Source organism: Cebus imitator, unplaced genomic scaffold (assembly GCF_001604975.1).
Source record: "Cebus imitator isolate Cc_AM_T3 unplaced genomic scaffold, Cebus_imitator-1.0 Scaffold637, whole genome shotgun sequence".
In the NCBI taxonomy this organism is placed as follows: Eukaryota; Metazoa; Chordata; class Mammalia; order Primates; family Cebidae; genus Cebus; species Cebus imitator.
Genome location: NW_016107952.1, coordinates 572,414 through 587,615, shown reverse-complemented (window position 1 = coordinate 587,615; position 15,202 = coordinate 572,414). Strand labels below are relative to the sequence as shown.

The 15,202-nt window shown below is 40.2% G+C and overlaps 1 protein-coding gene and 2 long non-coding RNA genes across 3 annotated transcripts in view; 1 reads left to right on the top strand and 2 right to left on the bottom strand.

The window, feature by feature from the left end:
* The window catches only part of LOC108295404, a 255,984-nt gene extending 252,258 nt beyond the window's left edge, over nt 1-3,726 (bottom strand). Inside the window, exon 1 of the long non-coding RNA XR_005198164.1 lies at nt 3,267-3,726. This is a non-coding gene — a long non-coding RNA (uncharacterized LOC108295404). The remainder of the gene's footprint in view (nt 1-3,266) is intronic.
* A 171-nt stretch (nt 3,727-3,897) lies between these two features.
* Nucleotides 3,898-7,052, top strand: LOC108295405. The gene is made up of 3 exons (XR_001821392.2): nt 3,898-4,534; nt 6,747-6,809; nt 6,947-7,052. It is a non-coding gene; the product is annotated as an uncharacterized LOC108295405 (long non-coding RNA).
* A 6,175-nt stretch (nt 7,053-13,227) lies between these two features.
* The window catches only part of CCDC196 (coiled-coil domain containing 196), an 11,788-nt gene continuing 9,813 nt past the window's right edge, over nt 13,228-15,202 (bottom strand). The window contains exons 9-10 of the mRNA XM_037734578.1: nt 13,762-13,820; nt 13,228-13,571 (exon numbers count right to left, since the gene is read on the bottom strand). Coding sequence (XP_037590506.1) covers nt 13,452-13,571; nt 13,762-13,820 — 179 coding nt within the window. The 3' untranslated portion in view covers nt 13,228-13,451. The remainder of the gene's footprint in view (nt 13,572-13,761; nt 13,821-15,202) is intronic.

Here is a 15,202-nt window from a genome sequence, read left to right as displayed (position 1 = left end):
AAAAAAAAAAAAAAAAAAAAAAAAAAAAAAAAAAAAAAAAAAAAAAAAAAAAAAAAAAAAAAAAATCAAAATAATGAAGCAAAAAAAAAATGTTTCTGCTAAATATTTCCCTTTCTACCACTTCTTTCATAAACCTAATACAGTTAATTCATTTGATAGGAAGTCTCAACAGACTGAGGCAAATTTGGCAAATTCATAACTGAAATGAAGATAACAAAACATCTAAAGGATGAAAAGTTTCAAAGTAACAAAATCATCTAAAGGAGGAAAAGTTTCAAAGTACAAGTGTTTTTCAACAGGTAATAAAAAATGTCACAAAGAAGTCAATTAAATCTTTAGAAATAATATGATTTCACAAAATACTAAGTAACATATTGTAAAAATGTGTGTGTGGGTAGATCACACTTTCCGCTATCTTTGTAAAATAGATGTAGATAAAATACTTCAAAGTAGTATTATGATGCAAGGAGATTTTTTAAAAGAGGCCCTCCACCTTTTAAGAGAGTCACAAGTTATAATTCACCAAAACTACAATTCAACACAACTTTCTTTAGTATGAAATCACAGTACTTGAGTTCAGTAAAGAATAATTCTACATGGTAAAACCACAACACTTGAAGTTCTAGAATACACAAAATTGTATAATACAGCTTCATTTTTGTAAGTTATTTCCCCCAAATCATATGGTGTATCAGGCAAGACCACAGAAACTAAGCTGCTGATAATGAAACCCATTAGTTACAGACTGAGAAAAATCAATGTTATTTCCTCTCCATCATAGTAGACAATATCTGTATCAATAACTTTTCAAGAAAAAGCCTGAGTTATTTCTGACTTCAAATATTCATGTTATCATCAAAACCTATTTTCCGCTATTATCACTTTTTCCAAATCTGCAGCTGCCTTTTCATTCCTTCAGCTACAACCTTGTTCCTGGCCCTAGACTTTTCCCCCTAGACAACTATACCTCATTCTCATAAGATAGCTTCCCCTGATTGCCTTTAATTCCACTGTCAATGTTAATTATTATCTTCTCTCTGACATTTTACCTATGCCACCTACCTACTCCACCTGAGCTTTTCAAAGCCTTTACATTGCATTTTTATTCTGCTCAGGAGCCTCATATCAAATACATATTTATGTATAAGGTGGATGCTGGCTTTCAACTCCCCTTAAAATTGCTAGTTTCTTCTTGACTCTAATAATGTACTGAATTCTACCTTCGGGTAGTCATATTCGCCCCTAATCCATCTAAATATGGAATTTCTTTTGCAGTTAGCCCCAAACTCATAGGTAACATATTTAGAAAATTTTTGTACAATAATTACATACAATGTTTCTTCACTTGTTTGCATATCAATGTTATCCACATTAGACCATAAGGATACCAGATAGGGCTGCATGTTTCAAAGCAGTCTGTACAACACCTATCTGCTATGCCACTTCACAAAGATGATTCATTAAATGAAACTAATATTTAATGTGAAAGCTTAAGTAAAAAATGTTCATTTAAAAAATATTTCCACGGTTTAACTTTTAAACAGCTATGGCCTATATTTCTACAGACAGCTGACATATTTTGGTTTCTCACTACTCTATTAATTGTCAAAAAAAAAAAAAAAAAAAAAAAGGCTAGAACTTAAAGCGCAAGTTGATAAAGGATATACTCTTTCACATCCCGCCATCAGATTACTCGAAAATTGGCAATATCAGCTCCAGAAATTCTAAACTACAACTGAATCTTCACATAATCAAACAGTTTCAGGACCAAAAGAAGAGAACAGCGCATCTTCGGATTTGGGGGTTCCCTTTTCTGCAACTGGTTTAGACTAGTTTCTCAATCTCAGGGTCTTTTGATTAGGAAAATTCAATTAATAGCCATCGACATACCGAAAGAATACCAGGGAAAGGCAATCCTTTACTTAAAAAAGAGAAAAAGGGCCACTGGATAGCCCCTTTTCATAAAATTCAGCAGCTAAATTAACCTTTTCACTCAGTATCTACCGGCAGTCTCAAACATTTTTTTCTGCCTAATAATAAAAGCAAGTCTTATTCAATTTAGTCCCTTCTCGAGCACCGTCTCAACCTGTCAGAATCTGACAGTTAAAAAAAAATTAAAAAAAGAAGTAAGGGAAACACTAGGATTCCCGTCCACATTGCTTCTTTTTCCGAAATCACATCGAGTCCTGGATTTCCTTCACTCCAAAGTAAGCCCTCGGATTCCAAATATAGTTCTTTAACCCCCGCCTCGCCACTCAATTACACATAAACCTTGCCAACAACAGAACCACAGCTGAAACCCCTACAAATCGGCTCGCTGTTCATCTTGGAAGTCATGCCCTGCAGCAACTGCCGATTGCCGAAGTGACGGATATTAGCCAAATTCAGCGCAACAGAATCAGACATGCAGAGCACACACCGCTTCCGCGAGGGAGGGAAACGCGACCCAGGAAAGGTGCGCTCCTCAGCAGCCTCGGGACGCTCCAACGGGGTGGGGGTTCCCAGAAGGGAGGGGGAGAGAAGCCCGAGTAGGGGAATCCTTCCCTCTCAAGTAAAACGAGCTGGATCCCCGGCCGCAGGCTGCAGCCAGTCTTCGTTAAGGAAACGACGAGGCAGACAGAGGGCCCCTTTGCTCAGAAAGACAGAATGCAGACTCTTTCCGACGTCCGGACGCAAGCTGATCCCCAATCCCCCGAGGGAGGCGAAGGGTGCCCCAAGGGTGGCTGAGGGGATGCCCGGCCCGCGAGGGACAACCCGAGGAGGAGCAGTTTCATCGGATTAACACCTGAGTCGCGTCCGGGCAAGCACAGCTAGTGGTGTGGGGCCGCCCGGGTGGGGGGAAGGGGAGGAAGGAGGTGGAAATGGGATTCCCCCCTCTGCCAAAAGAGCATTAGCGGAGGAGGCGCCCCGGCCAGCCGAGAGCGGCGTGCTTCAGACTGCGGAGCCGGGATCCCGCCGCCTGCACCGAGAGTGCGGAGCCCCGCAGCGCCCTCCGCACCGGCCCCTCGGTCTCCGGGAGCCAGGGACTTCGTCTGAGAAGGCGCTGGGGCCTGACATCCCACGGAGTCGACCTAGGCTCCTGGGGGGCTGGGAGGGGGACCCGCGGGAACACCCACAATCTCAGCGGTTGTAAAATGCACCCCCGCGGTTCCCTTCTTCAGCTTTCCCTCCTCCCGAGGCCGCAGAGAAGGGCCACCACAGGCGAAAAGCCTACGGCAAGTCAGGGACAGCAGCCTCAGCGGTCCCGAACCACCTCCCCCGGTTACCTGTGAGGACTCCGACACGGATTTGATGGTCGTGGTTAGTGAGGATCATTCCCTCGGTCGCCATGTTTCCCAGCGCAGTCACCGCACTGACAGGAGCCGGGAGAAACCGGAGCCCGGAGCGCGCGGGCCGGGAGCGCGCTCGCCGAGGAGAGCGAGAGGAGAGTGGGGAAGGAGGGGGAGGCCGCAGAATGCTTGGTGGCCTGCGTGGGGGAGAGGCCGCGCCGGGAGTGCGCGGGTCCGCGGGAGGGGGCGGAGTCAAGACACGCGACCCCCAGTCCAGCGAGAAGGAGGCAAGTTGGGAATGGGGGGCGCGGTGGCCTCACGGGGAGAGCGCGCGGAGGCGGCAGAACCAGGCAGGAGAGAGTGGGGCCGTTCTGCGGAGCGGGAGACCCAAGGCAGCTAGATGGCAGGACTGAGAGGAAAGGAGAGCACACGCTCTGGAGGTTGCGGGGGCGGACTCGGGGACAGGGGCGGAGCTACACCCAGAGGCGTGGAACTCGTGGAGAGTGAGGGGAGGAGTGAGAACTCGGGTGCTGAGTGCTGGGAGCGGGAAGGAGGCGGCCCAGCCTGAGTAGGACCACGGACCGCTCTTGAGCGCGCGAGTAGCGTCGGATTGGCTGAGTGAACGCGGAGCGGGTGCGCGCGAGGCACGGACGTAACCTCGGCCGGGCCCCAGACAAAAGCAATCCCCTGCCGAGCCTGGCGCCTCGTTGGTTGTCTGAGCCTTGGGCTGGCTCTCGCCGGCGGGCAGGCCTTCTAAGAGCGGACCTCGGGGGAGCGAGGCTGGCTCAGCACTTCGAGTCTCCTCTTGCAGCCCTCGGGTGCGGCCGGCCGCCCCACTGAAGGCGCTGGGGAACCTAGAGGTGGCTTAGAAAGCTGCGTGGGTGGCAGAACGGCGGCTACTATGAGAGCTCGCCGTAGGCGAAGAGGGAGGTATCCTGTCCCGCCAATTCTTAGCCGCTGGCTTCCTCAGTCGACTCTCCTTGAAGGAGGATTTCCACCTCACCTGTGCTTTAGGATTCCATCTCCAGTCATAGCCTACAAGAGGATCCTCACAAGCGAAGCTTAGGAGTCTGAGGCAGGGCAGCTGGAGTGGAGATACCTGGCTTTTCTTCCTCCTGCTGTCCCACGGTTTTGTGGCCTTAAGCTCCCTCGTCACGAGCGCTGCTTTTAGATGAAAAGCATCTATCTCCTTAGCAAACGAGAATACGTTCCACCTGAATCACGGTCCGTTGACGCGGTGATTTTCATTTCAGTATTCGTGGAATGTGAGATTACCATGAAAATAGATTTTGTTGCCATTTCTTTCCATGTGCCTTTCATAAAACATGTTTTTAATCACCTGTGGCTATTCTACGTTAGTTTCTTAGTGACTATTTGGACCTTTCAAATTCTGAATTTTAAAAAGTTACATGCGTGTGTGTGTGCACGTGTGTGCACACATGTATATATATTTTTTTCTTAGCTGTAGTAAACCTGGAGGCATAAAAGTGAAAAGCAAAGTGAAGTATTTAAAAAATGTGTAATATCAGTGTTTGTACAGAAATCTCAAAGTCACTTTGATGGTTATGAATTTTTTGGTTTTGTTTTTCTTGAGACGGAGTCTCACTCTGTCGCCAGGCTGCAGTACAGTGGCGCAATCTTGGCTCACTGCAGCCTCCACCTACCTGGTTCAAATGATTCTCCTGCCTCAGCCTCCGGAGTAGCTGGGATTACAGGCAGACGCCACCACGCCAAGCTGATTTTTTTGTATTTTTAGTAGAGACAGGGGGTTCATCATTTTGGCCTGGTTGGCCTCGATCTCTTGACCTTGTGATCCGTCCGTCTCAGCCTCCCAAAATGCTGGGATTACAGGCGTGAGCCACCGCACTCGGCCAGTCATGAGTTTTTTATTGGTCGATTGGGAAATGAAATTACTCATCCCCTGAAGATTCATGTGCTTATGTATTTCATTTTAAATAATAGGACCTACTCAAAGTAGATGATGGATGGAATCGAAGTGAGTAAAATAAATTGGTGGGGATTTTTTTGCTTTTGTTTTTTTTAGTATGTGTGTTGCTAGTATTTTTGACAGTGATTAAAAATTTAAGCCAGGTCATGAACTCATTTCCCATTATTGTCACCTTAGATCCTGTTGGCCAACAGGTTGTTAACTAGTTTCAATGGGAGATAAAGATGAGAAAGTATTTCCAAGAGAATTATTTCCTTTTTTTCAAACTAAACATGGAGAGCAAATAGTTGGTTATATTGTTATCTTTCTAACCTATCTTTTCTTTGCAATACACTCTAAATGATTAGAAAATATCTTGAGCTTGGCCGGGCATGGTGGCTCGCACCTGTTATCACAGCGGTTTGGGAGGCCGAGGCAGGTAAATCACCAGGTCAGAAAATCAAGACCATTCTGGCCAACATGGTGAAACCCTGTCTCTACTAAAATACAAAAAAATTAGCCAGGCATGGTGATGCACGCCTGTAGTTCCAGCTACTCGGGAGGCTAAGGCACGAGAATTGCTTGAACCCAGGAGGCGGAGGTTAAAGTGAGCCAAGATTGCGCCACTGCACACTCCAGCCTAGCGACAGACCGTGACTCCCAGACTCNAAAAAAAAAAAAAAAAAAAAAAAAAAGAAAGAAAAGAAAATATCTTGAGCTTTTAAAGAGATAAGGTCTAAATCTGTCCACTAACAGGTTGTGACCTTAGACAAATTTGGGCCTTTTTTATAGTAGTAGACTGAGTAAGCACTCCTTTAATCAGAATATTCTATAATTATTCATAGAGGGAAACTGGCACTTCATTTCACAAGTCAATAATGGAGAAGGAGAGACTAACTTTGCATTCACAAAAGGAGTGATGGTTAAATTCATGAAAACTTAAGTGGGAAGAGTGGATATGAATTAAACTTTCTAAAGCAGCAAGCAGTCCCCAACCTTTTTGGCACCAGGGACCTGTTTTGTGGAAGACAGTTTTTCCATGGATGGGGATGGGGAGGGGTGATGGTTTCAGGATGAAACTCTTCTAGAACACCTCAAATCATCAGATATTGATCCCATGCATCTGCAGTTCATGATAGGATTCAGGCTCCTGTGACAATCTAATATGGCCACTGATCTGACAGGACGCAGAGCTCAGGTGGTAGTGGTTGCTGGCTGCTGTGTGGCAGGGTTGCTAACAGGCTATAGACGGGTACCTGTCTTCGGCCCAGGGTTTGGGGACCCCTGTTCTAAAGTATATGGAGGTTTATTAATATTCATTATATTTTGCTAAGTATTAAAATTTCTAAAAAATAATAGAACCACATTATAATAGATGCTTGTCTTTCAACAGTTTTTCTTAAGTGTATTTATCGTTTTCAAATTCAGCAACCTTTTACAGACAAAACTTACACAGGAAAGACACAGTGACTTTCCTGTCTAGAGTGACCTTTTACTGCTGGTTATTGAATGAATATTACAATATGTACATACCATTACTCTTGTTACAGTGTGACATTTCTTCAGAATTCATCCTGGAATCAAATGTTATGCCAAAGAAAAATTTCTGAAAGGTAGGAGAGAGTACCATTTTCCAAATATTGATAAAGTGTCTTAGGAAACATGGGACGTGGGGTATGATGAGGTTTGGGGTGGGAGTTTGTTTGTAAATAATTAGAAGTGCCCAGGAATGTATTCTTTCCATTCTTAGGGTTTTCAGCATGAAAACTGCAAGAATTTCTATTAACCCTCTGAGACAACATAAAAAATAGGTAAGCATCTGGCTTTCATTATGATATGATGGAGTTAAAACTTTATATTTTAGTAGAAAGGAAGTTAGTTTTTTTGTTTTTTGTTTGTTTTTTGAGACAGACTCTTGTTCTGTCAGCCACGCTGGGGTGCAGTAGCACAGTCTTGGCTCACTGCAACCTCAGTCTCCTGGGCTCAAGCAGTTCTCCTGCCTCAGCTTCTTGAGTAGCTGGGATTATAGGCATGTGCTACCATGCCCAGCTAATTTTTGTATTTTAGTAGAAGCAGTGTTTCACCATGTTGACCAGGCTGGTCTCGAACTTCTGACCTCAGGTAATCCACCGGCCTCAGCCTCCCAAAGTGCTGGGATTAAAGGCTTGAGCCACCGCACCTAGCCTGAAGTTAGTTTTTTTTCCAGTGCTGGTATATTTACACTTAGCCCACCAGTTAACTCTTATTTTTTCTGTGGTTAATCACAATTTCAGTATAAGCAAGGCAAAATCTCATTGGGCTTTTCTGGGTCCAGACTCTCCTCTATGTTTTTTCCTACACGTACATACCTATGATAAAGTTTAATTTATATAGTAGTCACAGTAAGAGATTAATGGCAATAACTGATAATAAAATAGAACAATTATAACAATGTTCTGTAATAAAAGTTATGTTAATGTAACTTTATGTAATAAAAGTTATGTGGTGTCTCTCTGTCTCTCTTTCTCTCTCTCTCTTTCTCTCCCCCCCCATCTCTATATCTTAAAATATCTTATTGTATTGTACTCACCTATTTTCAGACCAGAATTAGTTACACCAATCCTAGGGAAAAAAAAATAGTGCCTAATTCAGCCAGTTTAAAGTTCATTTTGACCATAATATAGCTTTCTTTGGGGAAAAAATACATTAAAAGCAACAAAGCTTTCAATGCTTTTAAAGTGTACCATTTTTTAAATGGTAAAATACACATACATAAAATTTACCATTTTAACCATCTAAAAGTGTACAATTCAGTAGCATGAAGTATACAGAAGGCCTCCCTTATCTGCAGTTTTGCTTTTCTTGGTTTCAGTTACTCTATCCCTGAAGTCCACAATTGGAAACACAGATGTCTGATGACATATTTGGTTGCAAGCAACTGATTCTAGTTGAAGCCAAAAGAAATTCATTGGCTTATGCAGCTAACAAGTCTGGACCTGCATAGCTTCAGGATTGGCTAGATTCAGGGTCTGAAACTATGTCATCATGATGTCACTTTCAGCTATGCTTTCTTCTTTGTTGACTTCATTCTCACCTTGACTCTTCCTACATGGCAAAACAAAGATGGCATTGGCTTCTCTACGTTGTGTGTGTGTGTGTGTGTGTATAGTATGTGTATACACACACAAATATATATACATACATTTTTTTAAGAGAGAGATAGGGTCTCTCTGTGTTGCCCAAGCTGGTATCAAACTCCTTACCTCAAGATATCCTCCTGCTTCAGCCTCCCGAGTAGCTGTGTTTACAGGTATGAGCCACAGCGTCTGGCTCTAGGGTATAATTTAGATCAGTACCCCATTATAGTAAACATTTTGCATATATAAAATTTTTTAATCTAGTAAATGTGAATATATGTAACCTAATGAATTAGTTTGTTTTCATACCTGCTTATAAAGACATACTTAAGACTGGGCAATTTACAATAAAAGAGGTTTAATTGAGAATGCACAGTTCCACGTGGCTGGGGAAGCCTCACAATCATGGTGGAAGGCAAGGAGGAACAAGTCACATCTTATGTGGATGACAGCAGGCAAAGAGAGAATGAGGAAGATGCAAAAGCTGAAATCCCTGATAAAACCATCAGACCTCATGAGACTTATTCACTACCATGAGAATAGTATGGATCAAACCACCCCATGATTCAACTAGCTCTTATTGGGTCCCACCCACAACACCTGGGAATTATGGGAATATGATTCAAGATGAGATTTGGGTGGGGATACAGAGCCAAACCATATTATCTCCATAAGCAAAAGCTCCATAAAGTCCTCAATTTTTAAGAATGTAAAAAGTCTGGAGAACCAAAACTGAGAATCATAGATTTATGTCATGTGCCAGTCCCCAAAACACTTATAAGGCAAGGGGAGTGGCATTTTCTGTTTGATTAGGCCTTACTCACATACTTGTCCAAAGGATGGGGATCAGCTACACCTTTACCAAATGGACTGAGATTGAGGGAGGATGAATTTGGGTATCTTATCTAAGGGTAAGGCCTCAACAGCTTAGCAGTTAGTTCAACTCTAATTACAAACCCCTTTCTCTCTTCATTATGCTATAGAGGTTATTCTTTCCTGAGGGCTCCAGTTTAAACCTTTAATTCCACCTACACAGTCACATATTAATATTCAGAAGGTAGAGAAGTTCTTCCCAGGTGTGTTCTGACAATTTACAAATGTAGGAGGTCTCCATTTATGTGGTTGTATATCTGATAAAAGAAGAAAACCAAGAACAAAAAAAGTTTGATTTCTAAAGCAAGCACTAATTTTTCTCCCTCCAAAAAAAAAAAAAAAGGTAGAACACAGAATAGAAGAGGAGGGCATTATTAGATATGGGAAAGGAAAATGAGATTTGCTAAATGGGAAAGTAATATGAAGTGCCCCAGAAACTATTTGATTTCTTAAAAGGGCTCTGTCTGCAATGCCTTCAGTTTATAGGGTTCAGTATATATGTCATGAAAAGATAGCTCCAAGCTTAAAAACAGACATGGATTGAGTTTAAGTGGACCTTTTAAAAAATCAAAAGCATTATGCTTTTCTAACATTGTTAACTGGTTTCCATGTAACTAAAATTTATCTTAAAGCTCAGCATCCCCAGAAAAAATATGTTTCCTTAAAAAGCATGTACAAAACAAAAATTATTTTATTAACCTAAGTAATCTCATTTTCCCCAGGTTGATTAATAATTGAAGGAAATATAGTTTCAGGAATGTTTGTATCATGTTTTACACATAAAATGAACCTTAGGTAACTTTCATGTTAGGAATTATAAGTGAATTTGTGAAAAAAGTAGAGAAGATGGATTTTTTAGTTGTCCTGAAAATTCTCAATTTTACCATGTAATAATTACATTTCATTTATATCTGCGTGTGTATCTCCTGCTGTGAAATTGATTGGTTGGAAAGCAAGCCTCCCTTTCCAGCACAGAACCCTGTGCTCTTCTCGTTTCCTAATATTTGTTGACTAAATGCAAAACATATGAAGCAATAGGGACTTTGAGTTGGTAGCAATGCAGGCTCCTTCCAAAGTGCCAGAGGGACCAAAAGAGATTTTACTTGGTGAGCAATTCCTGCAACAGATTACAGAAGCCTCTACCAATAAAAGGAGATACAGCCTAAGGTCGCCATTGTTCACATAAACAACACTAAAACTAGATTTTCTGCCTGCATCTACAAGTGTAAGGCAGAATGTGCATTGTCAGTTCCTTCTTTGATTATTGCAATTCTAGACTAAAGATGAAATTATCAGGCTGTTGTTACCCTTATTTCATTTAAGAAAGAAGTGAGACAAACATTACTAATCACTTTCTGGCGAAGCAAAAAGGCAATTTTTTGGGGTAAAATGTTAGCAGATATCCTCTGCATAGCTAGAAAGTCAAGATAAAATAAATGAGATAAGCCACAAAAACAGGCTACCCAAAGTTATGATTTATAAATATATTGCTGATGAGACAGATTTTTCCTCAATTGACCCTGAAATTGAAAATTATCGCCCATATATGGTCAAGGTTATCAGGGATTTTATTCTCAGATGAATATAATTGGAATATTATGAGCACAAATAAAACTATAATAATGATGTTTCAATCCCAAATACTTTTTGATTACTAATTCAGTTTCCTATAATTTGATTTGGAGATAGGAATACCCTAAATATAGACATATTCCCACCAAACTATCAGCTAATATCTTGGGAGTTTCAGTAGCTTGAATAAGTCTCTGACCTTTTGAATAAATTGACCATATAAATTTGTCTGTATTCACAAAGCTGAGATCCATTTCCTAGATTCACCAAAATGCAGACACTCATGAGGAGCCATCCAATCTAACTGAAACTTTATACTGCCTGTCCAATATGAGTCTTAAAGACAAAGTAGGATAACAGGCTATCCCAGTTTTGTGTTTTGAAAAAATTGAAAACTTTGGAAGATTTGAGGGAAAGTTGTTAAGCCTGACTGATAATGAGCATAAAATGTAAATACTTTGGCAATGGCAAATAATCCACTTTTTAAGAAGTTACAACCTAAGCTACCAAGTAAACTACTTTATTCCATGTTGTAGTTAACAAAAAAAGGGGGGAGGGGAGCAGAAAGGTCATATAATAATCCAAACTCACTGTAGTGGTTTAAAAAAACAAAACCCCATACTTTAAAAACCTTCAAATGTTGCTCTTTTAATCCAGTTTTAAAATTGGGAACCTAAAGCACTGAGGTTAATTGACTATTCAAGGTAATCAGTAGTACATTCAGATTTTATATTTCTATCTTTTGTTCTCATTGCTCTGTCTAATCCAATTGATGGAAAATCTCTCAGGACTGCCAAAATCTCTCAGGGACTAAATAAGTACAGTGGTGGCTTTCTTGAAACAATGTAAATTATATACTCTACTAACTCTGTTGGTAGAATATGAAAGTAATCATCTCAGCGTTTTAGAGCCCATTATTTTTGTGGTTAAGAGAGGAAAGATATGAGTTAGATTGGAATATGAACTGGCAGTATTAATACCTAGGCTCTGGTAACCAGCTCTGGCCCCAATTAACTGTAGGAATTTAGACACCTTTTCAATGTATCTGAACTCCAGTTTCCTTTTTTGTAAAGTGAAGGAAACTTTATACTTATTTAAAGTTTCTTCTAATGCCAAAATTCTGTGATTTATTGTAAACCTTCTCAAGTGCAAAAGTACATTTTTTAAAATTCATCTTTAAAATGCATCTTTAAATATTTAAATTAACCTTGAGAGAAAGAAGATTTTGAATTGGCTCCTTCACTTTGCTTATTACCAGAAAGTATACGGGTTCCTACGGATTATGAAGTGTTTTGTGACAAATCAACTCTTCTATACTGACATACGATAGGAAATTACTGACAACTTAGAGTAAAAGAAAATATCTGAAGATCTCAGGAACTACAATATAATCCACTGGCAATGTACACAAGGCAGGACATCAAGAGACCTGGGACTTGGAAATCAGCTTTCTGTGGCCTTATGCATATCAATTATGGAGTCTCTATAAAAAGCTAGACACTGTGTTTGCTGTCAAAATGAAAAGATAACAAGATAGAATCATGGGCCTCAAAGAGCTCACCATCTGGTGAGAAAGGTAGCTGAATAAACCAATAATTGCGATAGAGTTCACTTACTGCTATGACAGAAGTAAGAGAGCCTAGCAGTGAGTCTCAAACCTGATTACATATTAGAATTTCCTGAAGAGCTTTTTAAAAATGTGATACTTTTGCCCTATCACTCGGTTACCATGATTTAAATTATCTGGGGTGGACCCAGTAGAATGCTATTTTTCAAAGCTCTTAAGGGGATTCCAATACACAGCTATGATTGAGAATCAGTGGGATAGAAAGGCAGCAAATTTAGTCTTAAGACAAACAGGCAATGGACAGGGATACAGGAGAGAAGTATCTTTCCACTTTGTACATGAAGCTAATAGAACTCATGATACATCGGGAGAACTGTAAATATTAATAGTTCTGTTCTCTGTGGAGTCCAATGTGGGATGTATGAGAGAAGGGGGACATAGTGAAAGATGAGACTGAGAAGCTACGCAGGAGAGAGATCATTTATGGTCTGTGAAGGAGCTTAGACTTCAGCAAGAAACCAGTAGGGGAGTGACATGATCTCATTTATCTTTTGTAAAAGATAGCTTCAGTGGTACTGTGGAAGATGAATTAGAGGGACTAGAAGCAGGGAAACCAATTAAAAAGTTTTGGTAATCCAGGCAGGAAGGAGGGCCTGGAAAAAAAAAAAAAGCGATACTAGGAAGGTGGATGAAATTCAAGGAATAGATAACAACGGGGCAAAATCAACAGGGCAGTTTGATGTTTTTGGTGAGAGCATAAGAGAAGTCTATGGCATATAATTTTACTTATTTTGTACCTACTGTTGCTCATTTTCCAGTGGTAGATCTGTCCACAATTATGTACTTCACAGGTGGAGAGGCGCTCCTTTTTATAGGCTTAGTAAAAACATATTATATAATGTGGTCATTTCAAATCCCAAAACTATCAAAATAATCAAAGGCTGTTTAGAATCCCTAAATGACTGCATTCCATACATGTTTAAGGCCAAACATCCAACATTTCCACCCAGATTGGTGGTGGGATAGAGAGAAAACAGCACTAAAACAAAGGTTTGAGAGATTTTAATTAACACAAATGGCTGCACCTAGTCTTTAAATCTGTCCAAAGCAAATGGAGTGAAAGCCTTCTAATTCTTCAGCGCTTCATCTGTCAGTGACCTCAGAAAAAAGAGCCTCCCTCCTGCATCATCAAGCTGACTTCCTGTAGCTCCTTGTTGTTCTGTGTAGACCTTTGATCCCAGAATTCTCTAAGGCAGGAAAAAAAAACAGAGGAAAAAGGACAGCTAAAATATTGAATACCCTAGCACCCACTTTGCAAATCACTAAAATATTAAATTAGAACATATGTTAAGAAATGCATTCCAAAAATCTATACCCACTATCTAGTCAAGCCCTTAAAACGATTTTTTTTTGTTTCTTGAAGAAAGTAGTTCTCACCACATGGTGTTCATTTCTGCCAGTAGTCAGTCTGTCCATAGTTGTAGTGCCCATAGTACCTAAGGGGAAACATAGGAAAATGAGAGCTTCTTTTAAGGGGTGTGGAAACTAGTTTTGTATCACTGTGAGTATTAGCATTGATGTGAATTTTCTGTTTTCTTTTTTTTTTTTTAGAAAATTGTCAAACAATATTTCAGAAGTTGGAGTGACATACTGTTTTTCTATTTAGAGCTCATGTCCCACAGGAGGAAAAATAATTTAAGAATTATATGCAATTAAAGAAGTGGAATAATAAGTTATGTGTACATATACATACCCTCAGATAACCCGGATAGATATATTTCACAAAAAATGGTCAATTGTAGATAGTGGAGAATAAAAGATAAAGGTGAAGATGGGGAAGAGAATGAGGAAGCAGAGAGAATGGCAGGCAGAGGGTGAGAAGGGGAAGAGAGGCAATGAAAAGGATAAAAAGGGAGAATTGTAGGGTGCTAAATAGGACCATAATGAGTCTGTTCAAATTAGAATTGCCAGACTAAAATATGGGACTCCCAGTTAAATTTGAATTTCAATATAAATACCAAATAATGTTTCGTATACCTTATGAAATATTTGGGATACACTTATACTAAAAATTATTTGATGTTTATCTGAAATTCAGATTTAAGAGAGTATCCTTTTTTTATTTGCTAAATATGATAACCCTTTCCTAGACATCCTGCTTCACTCCTGAGTGTGTGTACCCACAAATTGTGGAATCTGTTGTTACCCATTAAAATAATATTAATAAGGATACAGTGTATTTTGTCAAGCTTCAAAATTTATATTTAGGAAAAAAAGAATTTATTCTCCCCCTGAATTTCTGTGAGGTCTTAAGGAAGTAAAAGAATGACTTAGTTTAGAAATTAACTTTATAACCTGCTAATACCATAAACCTAACTTTGACATTCAAAAGGTTCAGGTTGCCTCAAAGCTTAAAAAAGCCTGTACTTGAAAGCAATACAATACTACTTATCAAGTATCCAGATTTGAGCTAGCTGTGGTTTTCCGCCCCTGCCTTTCAGCATTTTAGCTTAACACTACTATTTTCCCTTCAGCAGCACCTGCTGAAGTGTAGTTCAGCCATCAGGAAGAATAGTACAAAAGTGGTGTAAAGGTTAAAGCTGGGAAGAATAACTTGCTTTCAGAACAGAAGGAGTTAGAGAGTAAATAAGGTCTCAAGAGTATACATTTCCCACCTCACTGGGCTTTCAACTGAATTTATAAATGTAGCATAATATTCACATCCAACCTTCAGGTTTTTCTCAAAAGAGCTCAAGGAAATGCTAAGAGTTGGTGGGGGTTGAGGTAGGAGAGAAAAGCAAGACTGTCAAAATCAAATGTCTTAACAAAGTTATATTATTGCTGAAGATAAACCTCTTTTTTTTTTTTTTTTTTTTTT